The sequence below is a fragment of the Rhododendron vialii genome, chromosome 1a (assembly GCF_030253575.1).
Source record: "Rhododendron vialii isolate Sample 1 chromosome 1a, ASM3025357v1".
Classification (NCBI taxonomy): Eukaryota; Viridiplantae; Streptophyta; class Magnoliopsida; order Ericales; family Ericaceae; genus Rhododendron; species Rhododendron vialii.
In genome coordinates, this window is record NC_080557.1 from 11,229,092 (window position 1) to 11,250,108 (window position 21,017).

Genomic DNA, 21,017 nt, shown 5'->3' on the forward strand with positions numbered 1-21,017 from the left:
TGAGAGGACTCGAAATAACTGTGACTCTCTCTCTCTCTCTCTCTCTCTCTCTCTCTCTCTGCATATATGTATATAGGAGTATATGTATATGTTGATACATATGGGAAGCAGAAGAGAGAGAAAACGAGAAAGAAAACGGAAACAACTAACAAAGGAAACTAAATCACCTCTGTACTCCTTTTTTACGAGGGATTTTTGGGGAGAGAGAGAGAGAGAGAGAAACAGAGGGGGCCTCGGGATGCGGAATAACAGGGGAGGGCTGGGGGTGCTGAGGGCGTCAATGTGCGGGGCTTCCGAGCAAGAAATCGAGCAGTTCTCCAGAGACGGAAGCCATTACAGCCTCTCCACTGGGATTTTACCGTCTCTTGGCGGCAGGAGTAATCGCAGGGTCAAGCTCAGTAGATTCATTGTCTCCCCTTACGACCGCCGTTACAGGTTCTTAATCTTGTTCTCTCTCTCATTATTAAGGGCGGATATCGTGTCGTGTGTCGTGTCATCTCGTATCAAAATAATTCTCTCAACTGCAACCCAATCTGTTTACCTTTTCGTGCTATCGTATTCCCGTGTCAGAAATAGCTGACCCACCTCATGTCATATTCGTGCCTTGTTCTCGTATCTTGCCGGAAATTCCCAACCCTTCTCTGATCCATATACATGTGTTTGTATATGTATAGCTTCTATCTACTGGCAAATCCCCATTGGACGATGAGATTGGTCGTCAAGATTAGTTGATGAGCACGTAAAAGCAAGTCCGGAAATTAAGTTATAACTACAATATATGTCGGATGTATTACCCTCTTTGCTTTTATACGCATAGTAGTTGCAGATTGAGGATGCTAACCCTCTTCTCTGTTTGTCCGTTTTACTTTAGATCAACTTTTCAATTCTTTTTCCTTCCAATCAAAATACAAAAGGTCTACTTCTGCAACTTTAAAACACAAACCCGGACAGAACTTCTAGGGAGCCGATATACGTGGGCTCACCTTTGTTGAACGGTTTTGTTCCGAACGCAATTGTGTTTAAGGCCATGTTTTGAATTTGTGTTCCTAATATTGCTCATCAAATCATATTCCTTATATTCTTCTTCGAAAAGTGACAAACATCATAGAACGGGAGGGGAGAGAGAGTATTGGTTATGGATCTGGCTTCTTTACAATCTAGGTATAACCTACCGGGTACGGAGACTCCAAGATGAATTTGGCTTCTTTCCGTCAGAAATCATTAATTGTCAGATGAGCGACCAAGATGCGACTACAACTTGCCGTTCAAGATTGCACTGTGGAAGAGCTTGATCTTTTGTTATGGACTCTACTGGGAGAATTTGACTCTAACTACCCAAGGGTACTATTGACATTTTAGATTAGGTATTATTACTATTTTCGCCCTCCATTGAAACTTGAAACACCACATCGGGTGAATTTTCTTTTTTGTAAATGAAAATCGGGTGAACTGTGTTTTACTATCTTAATGCTTAATTTTCTCTATCTGTTTCCCCCATCACTAAAGATAGGTACATTACCTTTTTACACTACATAGTTACACTACATCTTATGTGGAACCTATTTTGAGTCCCAAAAAAATACCGATAAATTTTAAAATATTGTTTTATGGAGTTCTATAAAAAATTAGTTTCAATGAATGTCGGTAAGTACTACTTTTGGATTCATAGGTGTGAAATTGCTTAATTGTGCAGTTTCGCCACTACGAATCTAGAAATAATACTTACCAATATCTGTTAAAGCTAATTTTTTACAGAACCCCATTAAATAATATTTTAGAATTTATGAATATTTTTCTAGATTTTTTTGAAATCTGAAATGAGCTCCACATAAAATGTAGTGTAACTTGTAGTGTAACTATGTAGTGTATGTAGCATCTCTCTTCGCCCATATCCTTTAAGTAGTAAGTACTACATTGGTAATTGGTTTTTTTTTTCTAACTCGAGGTGTCCAGGTCAACTTGCATTTTGACTAATTCCCGGGGTCAAGCTTAAATTGGTTACGGGCATATAGCATTTGTTAGATTCTGTACTTGACATAAATTTAGTATTCTTTTGCTAGTTTAATATAGTAGTTTCCTTTTTTGAGAAAATCTTTTTCACGGTTCTGCCGTAAATAGTTGTTTACGGTAATCGCAGCAGTCCAAAAGAGTTCTAGTTCATTAAAATCCGAACCGTCCAAAACATTTCTAGACTAAATTCCATCCTTTATTCTTGGTATGATCTTTTTTTTTTTTTTTTTTTTTCCCTGAGCTATTTTTCTAGTCTATTCGTGTCCTCTTTCGAATCTCTCTTTATTTTCAATCAGGAAAGCTTTTAACTGTCCCAATCTTTTTTCTGCCTTTGGGAATTAGTTCCTATTCTATGTTTTCCGTCGTGCACATGGATTTGGACTTCTATAGTAAAAAGTGAGTAAAAGCATGGACCAGATTCATTCCTAATAGGAGGCCTTGATACTAGGTAACTTTCTTTGATTATTTGAAGATCCCTTTCCGTGTTTGAACAGTATGCGAAATATGATCCTTTACTCCTTTGAATGTTTTTGACTAGTCGATTTTCCTGATTGAAAAATTCGATTTGAATGCTAATGAATAGGATCCATTTGTAGAAATATGCAACTGGCACTCTGGCAGATGTTTTTTGAATTTATCTGTCTGTATTGGTATTTTATAAATATGTCACTGTTAAACGTATCTGCAGTTCTTTTAAGTAGAAAATATTGTTTACTAAACTTAGCTCAGGTAAACTAATTTTTTCAGGGCATGGGAGACATTTCTGGTTATTTTGGTCGTGTACACTGCATGGGTATCTCCATTCGAATTTGGTTTCCTTGCAAAGCCAAAGGGGCCACTACCAGTTACAGATAACGTTGTGAACGGGTTTTTCGCCATTGATATCATTCTCACCTTCTTCGTAGCTTACCTTGATAAATCCACCTACCTACTCGTTGATGACCGAAAGCAAATAGCCTGGAAATATGCAAGCTCTTGGTTGGTATTTGATGTCGTTTCCACAATCCCTTCTGAGCTTGCTAGGAAGATCTCCCCTGGACCCTTCCGTTCGTATGGCTTATTCAACATGCTTCGTCTATGGCGTCTTCGTAGAGTTAGTGCTCTATTTTCAAGGTAAATTCCTAGATAATGTTACAAACTTAGTTTCCAGTTTATCCTGGATGAAATTTATCCTAATGTTAATCCTAATTCCCAATTTTTGTTGTTTACAACAGAATGGAGAAAGATAGGAACTTCAACTACTTTTGGGTTCGGTGTGCCAAGCTTATATGTGTAAGTATATTTGAGAAGCCGAGTAATAGGAAAGTGTCCAGAATGCAGCATGACACTAATGTGTCCATCTTGGTGGAGTGTAAGCCCCATCGAGAATGAATGCATACATTCTAGACACTTATTTTGAAAAGATTTACGGGTCTTTAGTGGCTTATGTGGCTTTGATTGGCATAATAGGTCACCCTTTTCGCGGTTCATTGTGCTGGGTGCTTCTACTATCTTCTTGCTGCACGTTATCATGACCCATCAAGGACATGGATTGGAGCATCCATGAATGACTTCGTTCATCAAAGCCTGTGGATCCGATATGTCACCTCTATCTATTGGTCTATCACTACTCTCACGACCGTCGGATATGGTGACTTGCATGCTCAGAATACAAGGGAGATGGTCTTTGACATATTCTACATGCTTTTCAACCTTGGACTGACTGCGTATCTGATAGGAAACATGACCAACTTGGTTGTCCATGGTACCAGTAAAACTAGAGAATTTGTAAGTAAATTCTCAATTATCATTTCAATTTCAGCAGATGATTTTCTAATGTTTGTTGCTTTTGTTGGAATTGTTGTTCATCATATATGTTGTAACTTCTTGTATTATTATTATTTTTTCTAAACGGCCGAAATTCAAATTCTTTATGGTTGGTTTGTGCGTTTTGGAACAGAGAGACACAATTCAAGCAGCTTCAAATTTTGCACAGAGAAACCGTTTGCCTGTTAGGCTGCAAGATCAGATGCTTGCCCACTTATCTTTGAAGTTCAGAACGGACTCTGAGGGTTTGCAGCAGAAGGAGACTCTTGATACCCTTCCGAAAGCCATCCGATCAAGCATTTCACATTTTCTTTTCTATTCTCTTGTAGATAAAGCATACTTGTTTAGTGGGGTGTCCAATGACTTGCTATTCCAGCTGGTAATAGACTGAGAAGAATCATGACTATCAAGCATTTTCTTACTCGAATATGTCCCCTAATGTTGGGTTTTCTACTTGTTTTTTTTGTTTTGAAGGTTTCGGAGATGAAAGCCGAGTATTTTCCTCCCAAAGAAGATGTGATATTGCAGAACGAAGCACCCACGGACTTCTACATTCTTGTCACTGGAGCTGTGGTAATTGCAGAACTTTCTCTATTTCATAATAGTTATCTCATTAATGAATTTAGTAGTCCAAACTTTACTCTTGCGATCACGTATATTACTGTCCAGTTGGATGGAGGGATTTTGGTGAAATTCTGATCCTATTGCACGTTTGGATGAGTAAAAGAGGTGAGAAACTGTGAGAACTGAAGAAAAACAGTGCAGATGTATATGGTCTACTTTGTTCAAATGACAACCCTTCTTTCCTCAACAACCTTTCCATGGCTACTATCTGTTTAATATAGTTTTATCCTTTTGTTATTTTCTTTACTTTATAATGTCCACTAATGATGGTTTCGAATGTTTTTACTTCACAGGATCTGCTGATCTTCAAAAATGGAGTGGAACAGGTCGTTGGAGAGGCTAAAACTGGTGATCTATGTGGAGAGATTGGTGTACTTTGTTACAGGCCACAGCTCTTTACAGTGCGGACCAAAAGATTGAGCCAATTACTACGAATGAACCGTGCCACTTTCTTGAATATTGTTCAGGCCAACGTTGGTGATGGAAACATAATCATGAATAATCTCCTTCAGGTCCGTAAAGCTGACATAACCATACATATTTTGGTCAAATGGCTACGCTTTGTATAGTTGAGATTAGTACATTGACGATGGACATGATATAAAACACTTGGAACCCATTACAACGGTCCCTAGAGGCTGAACTTTAACTTCTATATTTGGTTGGTTGGCAGCATTTGAAAGAAATGAAGGACCCGATAATGGATGGAGTTTTACTGGAAACAGAAAACATGCTTGCTCGTGGTAGAATGGACTTACCTCTCAGCCTATGCTTCGCAACACTCAGAGGAGATGACTTATTGTTGCATCAGTTGTTGAAACGAGGATTGGATCCAAACGAGTCGGACAACAACGGGAGGACTGCACTGGTGCACACGCTCTTTCCAAATTTTCCAAATTTTTTGTTTCTGTTCCCAAAAACGATTTTAACGTAGTTTCCCTATGTTTTGTGGAAAATCAGCACATAGCGGCATCTAAAGGAAGTGAGAATTGTGTGCTTCTTCTACTGGACTATGGAGCAGATCCGAATAGCAGAGGTATTTTCTTGACCTGTTTGAAATCAGCTTTAGCACTTATCAGCGTCTTTTCGGTCATTATAGCGATTGGATGTTTTTCGTCATCTTTTATGAACTTCTTTCAATTTGGTCTACATTTTTTTACTTTCCCGATTCCTCTCTTCGAGACGAAAAAAATAATGTAAGAATTGGACCCAAATTTAAAAAGTCCGGGCGAAGTTTGTCCACACTCACCTGAAAAAGAGTTTGATGATCTGTTGCCCTTCTAAATTTTCCTTTGTTGTACTTCTTGTACTTTTTGAAATAACTTTCCTCTAGCTGTATGTGTTTCTTTAACAGTCTTTTGGATTTCACAATCTATCTTTTTCGCCCCAGGTAGGCCCATCATGTCACATGACAGCAATCTTATTGTTTTCATAGGCTTACTTAATACTTGGTTCATTGACTTATTTAACTTCACTTCATTCAAAATAGCATTTCAATCAAGTCTCATTCCCCCGATAATTATGTGGTGCTCCAGCAGCCTCTACCACCACACATTCACGTAGAGGTCCTGTACACATCCTACGTGAATGTGTGGTGGTAGAGGCCCCTGAAGCATCACGTGACAATGCTCAAGGTGCACTAAATAATTACTCTGACATAACTTCAGAACGGCCTCTACCTCCACACATTCACGTGCCTCCATGTGAATGCATGATGGTAGAGGCCCCTGAAGCACCACGTGGCGGTGCTCTAGGTGCACTGAATAATCACTCTGACATAACTTCAGAATCTACATATATTGTTTTGAGTATCTATATTGTATCCATATGTCAATTTGAGCATATCTATGCCCCCTCAATTATTGGAATAATACTTGTATATTTTGAGGCAATTATCCAATTGTGAAGTTCAATCTTATTTTATTACTCACATCAATTATTTTTGTCAAACAAAGTCATTGTGCCCCCTTGATACTTTACAAGAACAAAATTCTCAAGATAGATTTAAGTTATCCATGCATGTGGTGTTGACTTTCTTAAATGATAATTCCTACCAATTGGGTTAGACTTTTGATATCTAATCAAAGCATTTGGTGGCAAACAGTGTGCATGTGGCTTTCCATTGTTAGACATGAGCACTTAATTATTGTAGTTCACCTTATCCTATCTCATGGTCATATACTCTCGTTTATGCTTTCAGCATTGTAGTTTTGCATTTTTTCCTCTCTTTTTAACCAAGTTCATTTTTCATAGGTTCGTTTTTATACGTGTTTGTTATCTATTTTCCTGAGCTGTAGACCTTGCTCTATAGGCGAAAATTTCCCCTTCACATTTGGCTCTAATGAAGAATTGTAAATCTATGCAAGGATTTTGAGACAGTATATTTTGTCCGTTTGCCTTTTCTTTTTGAAAAGAATCTAGGAAGATCACTGAATCTCAAATCGAACTAAGTACGAAAATACGTATATATTACGGGAAATGCATAGCTTGTTTTCATGTAGTCATCGCTCTGTTTGAGTGTGAACTGTCTAGGAAGATCACTGAATCTCGAATCGAACTAAGTACGGAAATACGTATATATTACGGGAAATGCATAGCTTGTTTTCATGTAGTCATCGCTCTGTTTGAGTGTAAACTGTTTCTATGTGAAAAGAAAATTGTACTATCTTAAACTTGGAAATCGGAGTATTTAGAATAGAATATGTACCCTTTTAAAAACTACGATCAAATAAATTATTGGAGCATAAAATTATTTGGTTTATGTACTAATAGTGTTCAGATGTGAAGCCATAATTTTTTATACATGGGGTCAAAAACTAGAACAAGAGTTGTTTATGGCAAAATAAAAGCTATATTGTGGGGTCAAACTGACAAATATTGAGTATAAAAGATTAACATTCTTTGAGAAATCAAAAAGACTGGCGTCAAGTGACCCCACTTGTCTCTGTCTCTGCCCTTGCCCGTGTTGTCAACCTTTCCCTCCGTCTTATGGTCGTGCACTCTCATTTAAGCTTTCTGCATTACATTTTTGAAACTTTTCTGGTGGATTAATGGACCAAGCCCAAATTGCTAATAGTTAACTATGATTGACATTTGTACAGATTTAGAAGGCAATGTCCCACTGTGGGAGGCCATAGTGGCTAACCACGAACCAGTTGTCAAGCTACTGAAAGACAATGGTGCCACCATTTCTCACGGCGACGTGGGCCAATTTGCGTGCACTGCGGCAGAGCAAAACAACTTGGACTTGCTCAAGAAAATCGTTACTCATGGTGGCAACGTAACTCTCCCGAGAAGCAACGGAACCACCGCCCTTCACGTGGCGGTTTGCGAAGGCAACACGGAAATAGTCAAGTTCCTTTTGGACCATGGATCTGACATGGACAAACTGGATGGCAACGGGTGGACCCCGAGGGAGCTAGCCGAGCAACAAGGACATGATGAGATAAAAACCCTTTTCCAATCCATCGAATCGGTCAAGGCTGTACCAGGACTGAACATTTCAGTCCCAATACAACAAAAACATGAGACTCGGTTCCTAGGGAGATTTACAAGCGAACCAACGATCCGACCCGTTTCCCAGGATGGCATGGAAGGATCGTGGGGTCAATTTCAATCTCAATCTCAATCCCAATCCCAATCCCGTTCCCGTCCCAGGCGTAGATCAAGTAACTTCCACAATTCCTTGTTTGGGATCATGTCGGTGGCACACGGAGGGAATAACGATTTAATCTTGTCTATGAGTCCAAAACCAAAAAAGGGTGTTAAGCTGAGTAGAGATTACCCGCCGAGAGTGACGGTGAGTTGGCCCGAAAAGGGAGATGTGAAAGGAAAGCTTGTGTTGCTTCCACGGAGTTTTGAAGAGCTATTGGACGTTGGTGCTAAGAAATTCGGATCGTTGCCTAGCAAGGTTCTGACGAAGGATGGAGCTGAGGTTGATGATATAGAGCTGATTAGAGATGGTGATCATCTTGTATTTTGTTGCGATGGTGGTCAGGTGGGAGAAACCAATCGCCCAAATGGCGAAGTGGCACATTGATTTGTTGTCTTTACCATTTTTTGTGCTAATTGCGTGGTCGGATTGCTGATTGACTGATTCAATGTATAAATGTTTGTTTCATCTGGCTCAGAGATGGTGATATGCACCAGTTGACTGAAATTTTTGGAGTTCAATGATCAACAATTTAGGTCCCTTAACGAAGGATTGAAGAGAATGATCATTTCAGCTTAAGTTCATTTCTTAAAACATTTTCTGGGCTCATCACAACAATGAATATAACACAGCAAATATTTCATATTCCGATTTCAGGTAATCTTTCTAGGACATTTAGTTCATTAATTACTTTGAGCTGGCTACAGGGTATTTTGTATAATTTGTGATAATTTCTAGTTAAGCTAATTCCAAACGGCCCCATGGACCGCTATCAATGTGTGGAAGAGACATGCCCCAGTGACCCTGAATGAGTTTTTCAAACGTTAGTTGTCTTTTGTACCTCGTGTGAAACAGGTTTGCTTCAAGGATTCATCGGAGTTCGCCTTCCGGAGACAGTTCTCTCTCTTTACTTTCTCAAACCCTCCGAGAAAAAATTCATACGAAACAGCTTAGTCGTCGACAAATTGCACTTTCCGGAGACGGTTCTCTCTCTTTACTTTCTCAAACCCTCCGAGAAAAAATTCATACGAAACAGCTTAGTCGTCAACAAATTGCACTTTTTAATATAAGCTGTCGTGTTGGATGTCAGTAGAAACTGTAAAGCCCTATCGGAGCCACATTCATTTCACTACGAAAAAACTAAGCCATCACCCTGTTGCTAAACCGAAGAGTACAAATTAACCAAAGGGAAGACACAGAGAACTCTCAAAAGATATGGGAGAATATTGAACATATTGTTATTACCTCTGTAACCAGATTTTGTTGAGTTTAATTGATAAAGACATTGTTCACATTCTTCGGTAAATAAAAGACGAAATTGAAAACATCCTTTCTCGTTCCACAAAGTATGATTGCGAAACAAAATTATATTATCTCCATTTACATATACACCAGTGGTGAGAAGTTGGACGTCTATAACCTCTTCAGTCTTCAGCCCTCTCATTACAGAAGCTTAAGCATTTTCAGACGTTCTTCATGTACTGGATCCAGCTTTGGAGGGCTGTAACAACCATGTAGATCCTCCACAATGTACTCCTGCGAGGTTTTAAAATGGTAAGGAACATAATGGGACTGTCGTGGTAACGAGAATCAATGATTCGGAAGAGAAGAAGATAAATTGATCATGAATGGATCAGGTGAAGACCTAATAATTACTGAACTAAACTGCAATAGTAAACTAGGTTATAACAAATACGACTATACAAGGCTGCTAGGTGGGAATGCCGGACACAACCCATTAACATCACACGGAGGGAGTGAGAGGGTTTGGGTCGACCGTTAACACGACACGGAGGGAGTTAAGAGGGTTTGGGTCGACCACTTTATGAAACTTTTTGAAACGAACATGAATATGACACGACCCGCCAACATGCAAATTAAACGAGACGAATGCGGATTAGGCTCGATAAGGACACAGATAAACTTTGCGTGTCGACCCGTTAACCTAAAAAAACGCCACTCGAATACGACACGATACCTACGATGCCAACTCATAGCCCACACTTGTGTTTCCGTAGTTATGATAGAATTTCCAAATTAGTAGAAGATTTGTTTTTTTCAAAGGAAGGGTAGTGACTACCCTCAAAGCTCTCTTCTCAAACGTTCTTCTCTCTCTGCACTCTACGGTCCCCTTTTTATTTTATTGCCTGACTCTTTCTTCTCCCCCATTCAGTCCATCTCTTCCATGTGGCCATTGGCCGGAGGAGAGCACCGGAAGTTGAAGGAGTTGAGGTCGCCAAAATGGGTGTTGTGACTATTACCAAACCTGAACCCAACCTCTCCATGCACGACCGAATTCAACCATGACAGCAGCCACCGATGTTTCAATCGAGCACCGCCACCATACCCATCACTCAATTTATAATGGACTGTGTTCTAATTATTTCATACTCCCTATCTGCTCCCGTTCCCTTCCTGGAATTCGAACAAGAATATTCTTGTTCGAATTCCGGATATGAACGGCCCGTTGAATTGTGGTGACTGTTTTTTGTAGTGAGAAAATATCGAGAAGGAGAAAGGGCTCTAAAGGGAGGGGGGGGAGGCTGAACGGTACGATGGTCAGTGCACAAACCATGTCATGGCATTATCATTAACCAATCATACTTGGTCAACTTGTAAAGTAAAATATTGATGTAAGTATGGAAAGTCAAGACATGCAAATTATTGTACAAACCATTATAGAATTTTTTCCAAGATCAAAGCCAACTGAACATTTAATTTCCTAATCACTGTGTTTTCTAGTTTCTACGCTAAAAAAACCCAAAATTAATTAAATTCGTTTAGGCTAGTGCTTAGTTGCAGGAACCTTCAACTATGCCCACGTTTCTTCGACGGAAACGCATTTCCGCGTTCCCGTCGAAGGAAACTCCAAGAAACCCGTCCCAATGACGACGGGAACTCGTTCCTTACCTATACGGGAACTTACACCCAAAAAGCGGTTGAGAGACTTATGATTCAAGTTGCAATTGGTACCTTTAAAGTTGTTTTGATATCGTTAGTGAGCACATTTGATATTAACCTTCTAGAGTCATATTAATGCCCTTAACTTTTACGCCTACTTAATATGCACAAGAGCTCTATTGTGTAATCATGTGCTACAATAAAAATGTTGAAATATAACTAGAAACTTATAATTTTAATAGTAATATTTTATGTGGTAGAATAATATTTTTATATTGACATTCAACAATATAAAATTCCAAAATATATTTATAATTTTAATAATTTTTCCTAACCGCTCCCAATGGCGCTCCCACACTTCTGTGATCATCCGTTCCCCCGCTCCCGTCCCCGCTCCTGCTTCGTGTAACTAAGGGCTAGTGTTCTAATAACTTCTAGAGCAAAACTTTTAATAAATATAAAACACTCTAGAGCATGAAAAACTTCATACTAGTTGTGGCTTAAGGCATTTTTCAATGCCATGACTTTGGTTATTATTGACTTTTTTCTTCTTTTTTTTGATTTTATCATTTATGTGATAATGGTATTGGAAATGTCCTCATTTTTGTTGTTGGATTAAGTAAGTTGTTCAAGTGCAACATTGCTATGTGTATATTTTTATACACATCAAAAAAATAACTAAGGTTTTTAACAGTGTCAACCCAAACATAATACAGTTTAAAGCAGGTCAAATAAGTGTAGACATATTTGACAGTTCACACGTTTATGTTAACATGTGTATCAACACGAACACAAAATGACACCACCCCTAGCTGCAGCCCAGTTCAGGTGGCAAAAATTAAAATCATCAATTTCAGATTAGGGATTCAGTTTGACCTAAAATTTTACTGAGTAAAGAGTGGCTAGTATAGTAAGCAGGGGCGGATCAAGACTTTTTGCCCAATGAGAGCAAACCTTAGGACCTCATAAGACCTTGGACACGTCTTCAAATTTCAAGCATATTGCTACGAAAATGAGAAAGTAAAAGCCAATGGTTAAGGCATGTCTCCGATGCAATTTCTCAACTATCATTTCACTTAAACATGCAAATTATTCACCTGTTTGGATAGGATATTTACAGCATGTTAATAGACTTCTAAAAACTTTGCGCATATCTTTCTGTTAAAAACTTGTTACTAAGATTTTATGTTAGTATTTGGCTACTTTATTGAAGGTAAAAACAACTAATTGATCAGTTTATTTGAACTGCTTCCAATGACCTATGCATTCTGTTATGTTTCCAGTCCCATGATCCATTCAAAACTAAATAATTAATCTCTCTCAGGCCAATGTCGTTAAATTAGCTATAGATTAAAATCACAAGAAAATAAAACAATGCATCTTAAACAAGATCTAAATTTTAGGTAGGAACAAAATTGTAGAAACTGACAGATGCAGTATAAACTCCCAAACAATAGGGAAAAACCGCAAAACTAATATATATCGTAAAATTGTAGGCGAAGTAGAAATTTCAAGGGAGTTGCGGGCAATTAATGGCTCCACCTTTGTGTAAAAAATGTATTCATTGCATTGACAAAACCGTACCTTTGTGAGTTCCCTTTTCGTGAGAATGTGGTAGTGTCTCTGCCAGATTCTCTGTATGGCCACGGTGGCAGCAAGGAAACCATAAGCAATGCCAAGAATAGCAAAAATAACAACAAATACAAGAACCAAAGCGAAGCAGGCTTCCAATGATGCCGGAAAGCAGTCCAAAATGCCCCATCCATAACAGCAGTTCTGGCATCCAGCCATTCGTGGGTCACTATTAAGGGAGGAGCAGTGTAGTATGAGCCCAAAGAACCCAAGAAGCACAAAGAATGCCAGCACTCCTGTGAACGTTAATACATGAACCCATCATGATAAGTTATCCAGTGGTAGAAACAACAAAATAACATAGGCAACAAAATTTGAAACACTAAAACAACCAGCTTTATGCCCATTTAAAACTAAGGGGAAAAATATATGTGTACATAGTATCTACTATCTAGCAATTAAGCAGGATTCAAAGATGAAAGACAAGTAAAAAGGAAAACGACTAGACCAAAGTAGATGCAGAGGTATTTCATTAAACCAGCGAAAGGTTACAAAACTTGACATGAAATTTATGCATAATTTCAATACTAAGGCGTATCCATCAAAAGCATGACAAACTCTGCAAATATGTTATTGGTAATATAAAGTAAAATGGTTTTGCCGTGAATATATATGTATACACACACACACACACACTCAGAATCCTGTTAGGGATCCCGCACAAAGAGAAAAATGTGGACCATGATCTCAGCCGTTGGATTGTGTTTTCAATGGTCCGGATCATTGAAAACACAATCCAACGGCTGAGATCATGTTCCACATTTCAAGATCCGGAGATTCCGGACTGTATATATATATATGGTAGGATTACTACGCTTACACAAATAAGGATTTTTCAGAAACCCTGAAGGCCGAAACCCTTAATGGCCAACTCCTACGATCTTCCCTACGATAACCGGTTTCGATTGGACAATGACTCATAGTATACAAAGTTCTGGGCTAATAATATTCAGGAGATTAACCCAATACAAAAATTAAATAAATAAATAAAAATAAAACTAAAAATTGGGAAGTATTTGTCAATTTGTCACAGGCTAATAACTTGAACTAGAGTAGTTCAATAATACATAGACATGTACCTATGCAATAGTAGAATGGTATGGGATGCTTTGACAATATACGGTCCCAACTATCATTGAATGAATTTCTGAAGTCTCCATCATTGTCCATAAGGTATGCAAACCCACCCATTGCAGCGATTACCTGCAAAACAGAGCTACCTTTCAGATAAAGTAACAGTGAGCAGGACGATAAGCATATTGGATACAGAAAGAGACCTAGAGCACATGGCATAAATGTTTAAGCCAGGAGATGCAGTGTAACAGTTCCTAAAAAGAAATGGTAGAAGCATCAACTACCAAGGTACAAAACTGTATACCAAGTTCAAAGCACCATCGCTTCAAACATCAAATAAATGTGATGTCAGAACTAACAAAAAAAAAAAGTCAGGAAGTTGTCATTTTAGGTATGTCTTAAAAAATAACTGGAGCATGCAGATTTGGCAGTCATAAATCCTATAGATGAATGATAGTATCAGGACAAATGCAACCTATGCAACGCCAGAGACAGATGAAACCACTTCTAAATTTCTGAAGAAAGGAACAAATGTAGGAAGTAACTGCTAATTACTTATGATTTTGGAATGCTAGTATTTTCCTGACATTGATGCTCAAGGATATTGCAAACAAATGAAACAATCCCCGCTTCAAGGTTCAAATTGAAATAGTTTCAGGATGCGGTGAAGCTGCAATCATTGCCTACAGACACACACGTTTGTGCCCAACACACTAGCATGCACAAGCTTGTCCCTTCCGCAACTTAACAAGAAGGTGTCAAGTCTCATGATCGAAATATTTTAAATCTTGTTCTTTGAAGGTATTATATGGTAGGCTCCAGTCTCTTTATCATCTTAACAAACAAAACCAAGTAAAATCAATTAAAAGCTATAAAAGGCTTAAAACTAATTTCCTCATGATGTGAAACTAGATACCAAATGAAACCAAAATAAAGAACACAGAGCGAATGTAAAGCGCCCTACTTCATTTCACAAATAAGTACCCTACCCCTGATACAAGTCTCAAGCACATGGGAACAAATTTCGAAAAGATAATATGCTATCAAAAAACTAAATCCTTCATTCAAATAAACCAGGAACAACAAGACTCCCTAGTACAGCCATCACTAGGAGTTTGCGCAAAGCTGATGAAGTAGCTTAAAAAGAAGTCAACTGGTCCACCACAAACAAGAATAAGGAAGAGATCATATGTCAAAGCAATAAAAAGAGATAGTATCTGGGCAGAATAAGATGGACAGTCAATTCATCAATTGTGTGTCTTAGTGTCTTATTCTTAAATTTGACATATTTTTAGCCAATGATTAGCACGTGCTGCCATGCATGCATGACATTAGGACCACAATATTGAACTAAATAGATGAGAATTTATCTATAAGAAAGCATATTGAGCCAGTGAAAACATAAACTCAATGGAAATGCGCAGTGATGTAAACATGATACTTGTATCGTGACTTAAATAAAGAGGGCACAGGAATAGAGTTCTACTCACAGTTTGTACAGCCACAAATACAAGGAAAACATCCCTGGCCACAAAAAGTCTGAATTTTATTTTACGCCAAGTGTTGTCTTCAAACTCTGTGACTTGAAGATGAAATTGAGCTTTGCAAGTTGTGCAATGTGAAAAGGCAAATCCTTCCTACCGTTGACAAAACCAAAAATGGTAAGTGACCCCATTCTTTTACGTGAATGGTAAGCATCCATACTCAATGTGCCATTAGAAGCCGAAATACAGACACTACCTTAACAGATCGCCAATGATCAAGGCATGAACGATGTACAAACTGCTGAGTGCCTTTGCACATGCATGGAGATATCAATTCATCATCTATTAGCAAACAAAGGTAAACATTAGGCCAAGGGAACCTTACAATATGCAACGGTATCTGCACCAAGAACCAACGTTTTTAAATCAGGATACATATTGTGTACCGTTTTTTTTCTTTTATGAATCGTATCGGAATACGAATCGCGTATCATAAGATACGTTAACAGAAACTAATATATAATAAAATAATAATTATACTTAATTATAATATAAAAATCTAGTGTCTATTTGAAAAATAAGTGCTACGTGTATGAAAAAAATATATTTAGGATGAAAAAATCCAAGTCTCTTGGGTAGGGTCTATTGCATTAAGGCTTTCTGGTGCCTGAGTTAAGGGAAGAGAAAAAGAGCCCTTATTTGATTCACACAATACATGATCGAAACACGTTCTTTCTTTTATTCGAGCTTTGAGTTTGGGATTTCTTTAAATGATTTGGATATGACCATAATTAGATGAAAAGATCAGAACACGTTTGGTGTTTCAGTTCTTAAAATTTGGTATGATTTGTTCTCAGGAAGTAATCGTAGGATACGCTATTATATCGTAGGATATGCCGCCTTATCATAGGATTTCTATACAAAAAGGATATGGGGTGCGATACGTATCATATTTGGAAGGAGACGATACGATTCATACGTATCCCGTATTGTAAGATTTTAACAACCATGCCAAGAACACAAAATTGAACTCCATGCCTGGACAATATAAAAGTAAGCATTAAATTATTGGAAAATTCGATTTCATGTGGTTCAAATACCCCCACTCAGGTTTCAAAAATGTGACCAAATAACATGCGAAGATATGTTATGTGTGTAAAAGTTTAACTTAATCAGAACAAAGAAAATCGGAAACTCCTAAATCATGGCGCTTGAGTGGCTGATCTAGGCGAATCTTGGTTCAAAGTCTACTTTTATGCAAATTTAATTTTTTTTTTTTAAATTCCTTGTAACTCAATGTCACATTAGCATAAAAGACGATGTATTATTGTCAAAGGATACAAAAACTTGTAGAATGCAGGCAACCTCCTTCTCAAGTATTAGGTTAGTCATGCTAACAGCCAAATAAATATCCAAATGGTCCAAAACTTAACCAGTAGATAATAATTTTTATCGTCACCAGCAGGTGTTTCAACCACCTGCACATTCTCTAACTTCGTAACAAAAGAGGTTTCATTGATGCCTAGGAGACTAATAAACCTTCAAATAAAGTCATAACTACGACACTACTAAACATTCCAATTAAGTGATTAACACACCTCCAAAAACACCCCCAGACCTCCACTGTAAAATATAAAACCCATGATGCCAAAAACTGAAATAAATGTACATTCTTGTATACTCAATGTTCTTAAAATTGCTAGGCGCTAGTCAGGTGAAAAAGAGGCGCCTAGGTACAGTCTAGTCGGCTGCCTAGCGCCTAGTCGCTGACTTGTCTGTTGTGTAATATAGGCGTTGGACCACCACCTAGCACCTAAGCAAAGACTAGTTGGCCTAGGCGGCCGACTTTTAGAACACTGCATACACTACCTCCATGCAGAAAAGATTGACTAGTTTGTAGAACGAGAATTTAAAAATAATGTGTCTTTCTTATGAAGAAAAAAAAATCAAACTTTTTGTCACTAGTTACTACAAATCAAGAGGGGGGTTTTCATTTGAATCTTTTGAGATAAAAATGCATTTTTCTAAGTTCTCCTTTTGCGACAGAGGAGTAATTTAAAATTTTAAATCAAGCATACAAAAAGTGCCTAAATTCCGCTACATCTATAGGTTCGCTTATAACCAGAAACACAAAACTACACATTTCCAGTTCATTAAAAATACCGAAAACATGATGTATCGGATGTAACAAAGGGATACCCAACCTTCCTCGCCTTCGCATTCAAGGCAAATCCGACAACTAGCGACGGCCCCAGCTTCAATATCATCGTTCTTAATCACGCTCGAACTTTCCGGCACCGGCAACGACGGCAAATCAACCACGGGTTGATTTTCAAGCAGGGGATCGGAGTCGCTAGGGTTCTCCACACCCGACGGCTCCATCTGTAATTCACCTTTCATTTCGACGTTATTATCGTCCAAAAACCGCGGATGATCCGAGAACCCGGTTAACCTCCGAACAGATGAGGATAAAAAAAAACCTAGAAAACATCGAAACCGAATACTATTATGATTTTGAAATTAACGAACAGTCGATCAAGTTTGGGAATTTGAATTCTGCGGAAATTGAAGTATAGATATATGCGTACCTGGAATATAGAGAGAGAGATTGGAGACGAATTGATCGATCAATTCGCAGGGAGGGCGGGCGTCAACGAGAGAGGAAGACGATCGTTTGTAGAATTTGGATTTTGGAATTCATTTTTATTTTGGGAAAATTTCATGTAGTCACCCAGTCGCCTCATCTTTCACCCAAATAACACTTAAATACCTGATCTTTGATAAATGCCATATAAATGCCGGAACTCTTAAAAAAACTCACCAATTTAACATAAGCCGTCACCTCTGGCTAAAACAAAACGGAATTGGTGACATGGATGTACACGTGGGCGATTTAGGGAAGGCTTGGTCCAAGCCAAAATTGCAAAAGAAACACACTTTTCTACTACGCTTGGGGATTTGTTTTGCTCCGGTGCTGCAAGTTAATGGGCGAAACTGTTTTTCGCATTCCTCTGCCTGGCCTCCCAGACCTGTGGCATCATTTGAAAGGGCGGCGTATTCATCCACCAAGTCCGCGTGGCAACCGGCGCTAGAATTCGTGTCGAGGATTCGGTTCCTAGATGTAAAGAGAGCGTGATGGTTGATGAGTCACCAATTCCATTTGGTTTTAGACAGAGAGTGACAGCAACTGTTAAATTGATGAATTTTTTTAGAAGTTCAAGTGTTTATATTATTCGGATGGATCGCGGGCCTCGCAATTTTCGTTTCAACATATGAGCGGATGGGGCCGGCTGAAAATTTAAACAAGTAGTGAGAGCCTTGAAAATAGTACTTTATTCTTTATTTTTTATTGGGAAATTTTTATAAATGGTCCCTCTAGTTTGCATGAATTTTCATTTTCGTCCCTCTAGTATCAATTGTGTTACTTTTAGTCCTATAATTTGCATTCTGTCTCAATTTCGTCCCTCTCGCTTACGGCGTTAATGAAACAAACGGAATTGGAGGACAAAATTGTCATTTCTCCTCACAGAGGGACTAAATTGAGATTTTATGCAAACTAGAGGGACTATTTCTATAATTTTGTTTTTTACTTTTGTTTTTGTAAATAAATTTAAAATACATCATATATAATATATTTCTCATCTCACTTTATATTGAATAATAAAATATACGTTGAAATTTTGTAAAGTTTTTATTATATACATCACAAAAAATATGAGAAAATTCGAAAAACGACCCTTATGTTAATTGTCTTGGTCTTGTATTTTTTTTTCAATTGAATTTTCACTATCGTTATTTTTTTTGTCACATGATTGAAAAGAAAAAGTTGTTCAATAGTATTTAGAAATCTTGTAATTGTGTTTAATTAAGCAATGAAACACTATTAAATATTAAGAGATCAAATACATTAAAATATGGGTATAAGTGTATTTATTTTGGGACTTACTCATAAGATCACTCATATAACAAATAAACATGGATTTTAAACATTTTTTTTATTGGGTGAAAAAATAAGAAGATTATAAGAACATGATACAAAGACATTAGCTAAGGGATTGATTTGTACATTTTCTAATATTTTTGTAATGTGTAATGAAATATAAATTTTCCAATATAGTTTGATTACCCAATAAAAAATAATTCAGTTGTCAAATACATTACTTATGGTCTTTTTTATTTTATTTGCAAAAAACGAAAGTAAAATGTAAAATTTTAAAAATAATCCCTCTGGTTTGCATAAAATTTCAATTTGGTCCCTCTGTGAGAGAAAATGACAATTTTGCCCTTCAATTCCGTTTGTTTCATGGATGGCGTTAGGGAGAAGGACGAAATTGAGATGGAATGAAAACTATAGGGTTAAAATTGATACAATTAATAGTAGAGGGACGAAAATGAGAACTCATGCAAACTAGAGGGACCATTTTTATAAATTTCCCTTTTTTATTTGGTAATTACACGTCTTTTCATCATAATAAATTATCTTTCTAGGTCTATAATTATACTAGTAATTTATATGTCTCTTAAAATTTTGGGGAAATTATACTTTGCCCCCTTAAACTATCACCCGGCCACACTTTGCCCCCTCCAACTACTCAATCGAACACTTAACCCCCTTTAACTATTATTTCGCTGCCACCCTAATCCTTCCGTTTGTTGTCTGTTAGGGTTTTGGATGGAAAAATTTTCCAGGCCATTATTTTTGAAATTCAATGACAAAATTACCCTCTCCTTCTCTTTCTAGTATACACAACCATCTCAAAGATGAAATTTTTCAGACTTTACACAAACCCATCTCTCTCTCTCTCTCTCTCTCTCTCCATTGACCAGTTCATTTTCTTCTTCCCTTAGCGGAATACAATTCCAATCCATACCAATTTTTTTTTTTTATAAAATTTGATTTTTGGTTAAAAAATTAAGTGTTCCAAATTTCAATCCGTTTGAACAGGTGGAAAATTTTTAGTTTTCTGACCATTTTATCCTAAATGGTCATAATTAAATTTTGACTATAGGGCTCTCGTTGATTAGCCCTAAGAGATATTTGATTCTACGACTTTCTTAGGATTAATCAGCGAGAGCCCTATAGTCAAAATTTAATTATGACCATTTAGGATAAAATGATCAGAAAACTAAAATCTTTCCACCGATTCAAACGGATTGAAATTTGGAACACTTAATTTTTTAACCTCTTTAGACTGTTTATATATTAAAAAATATGGTTAAAAAATTAAGTGTTCCAAATTTCAATCCGTTTGAACTGATGGAAATATTTTAGTTTTTCGATCATTTTATCATAAATAGTCATAATTAAATTTTGATTCTAGGGCTCTCGTTAATTAACCCTAAGAAAGTCGTAGAATCAAATATCTCTTAGGGCTAATCAACGAAAGCCTTAGAGTCAAAATTTAACTATGATCATTTAGGATAAAATGATCAGAAAACTAAAATCTTTCTACCGGTTCAAACAGATTGAAATTTGGAACACTTAATTTTTTTTTCCTTTTTAGACAGTTTATATATTAAAATATATGGTTAAAAAATTAAGTGTTCCAAATTTCAATCCGTTTGAACCGATGAAAAGATTTTAGTTTTTTGATCATTTTTATCCTAAATGGTCATAATTAAATTTTGACTCTAAGGCTCTCGTTAATTAACCCTAAGAAAGTCGTAGAATCAAATATCTCTTAGGGTTAATCAACGAGAGCCCTAGAGTCAAAATTAATTATGACCATTTAGGATAAAATGATCAGAAAACGAAAATCTTTTCACCGGTTCAAACGGATTGAAATTCGGAACACTAATTTTTTAACAAAAACTAAATTTTATAAATAAAAAAA

At 37.2% G+C, this 21,017-nt stretch overlaps 2 protein-coding genes across 3 annotated transcripts; one reads left to right on the top strand and one right to left on the bottom strand.

Annotated features, from left to right (window-relative positions):
• Positions 1–19: 19 nt before the first annotated feature.
• LOC131301370 (potassium channel AKT1) lies at positions 20–8,558 on the top strand. 2 transcript variants are annotated; one of them, XM_058327624.1, is made up of 10 exons: positions 20–435; positions 2,740–3,123; positions 3,225–3,282; positions 3,460–3,777; positions 3,950–4,195; positions 4,291–4,389; positions 4,734–4,952; positions 5,114–5,308; positions 5,401–5,476; positions 7,542–8,558. In XM_058327624.1, exons 2-10 carry the CDS (start codon positions 3,077–3,079, stop codon positions 8,477–8,479), a joined length of 2,196 nt encoding a protein of 731 aa, XP_058183607.1. In that variant the 5' UTR covers positions 20–435; positions 2,740–3,076; the 3' UTR covers positions 8,480–8,558. The 2 variants fall into 2 exon arrangements, with proteins under 2 accessions (XP_058183607.1, XP_058183599.1); XM_058327616.1 differs by having other exon boundaries at positions 2,758–3,123.
• A 750-nt stretch (positions 8,559–9,308) lies between these two features.
• On the bottom strand, positions 9,309–18,275 carry LOC131301382 (uncharacterized). Its single transcript, XM_058327635.1, has 7 exons — positions 17,772–18,275; positions 17,388–17,663; positions 15,440–15,525; positions 15,190–15,336; positions 13,705–13,828; positions 12,578–12,861; positions 9,309–9,628 (listed from the first exon to the last, which is right to left on the bottom strand). The coding sequence occupies exons 2-7, from the start codon at positions 17,581–17,583 to the stop codon at positions 9,536–9,538; spliced, it is 930 nt and encodes a 309-aa protein (XP_058183618.1). The 5' UTR covers positions 17,584–17,663; positions 17,772–18,275; the 3' UTR covers positions 9,309–9,535.
• Between the last annotated feature and the right edge of the window lie 2,742 nt (positions 18,276–21,017).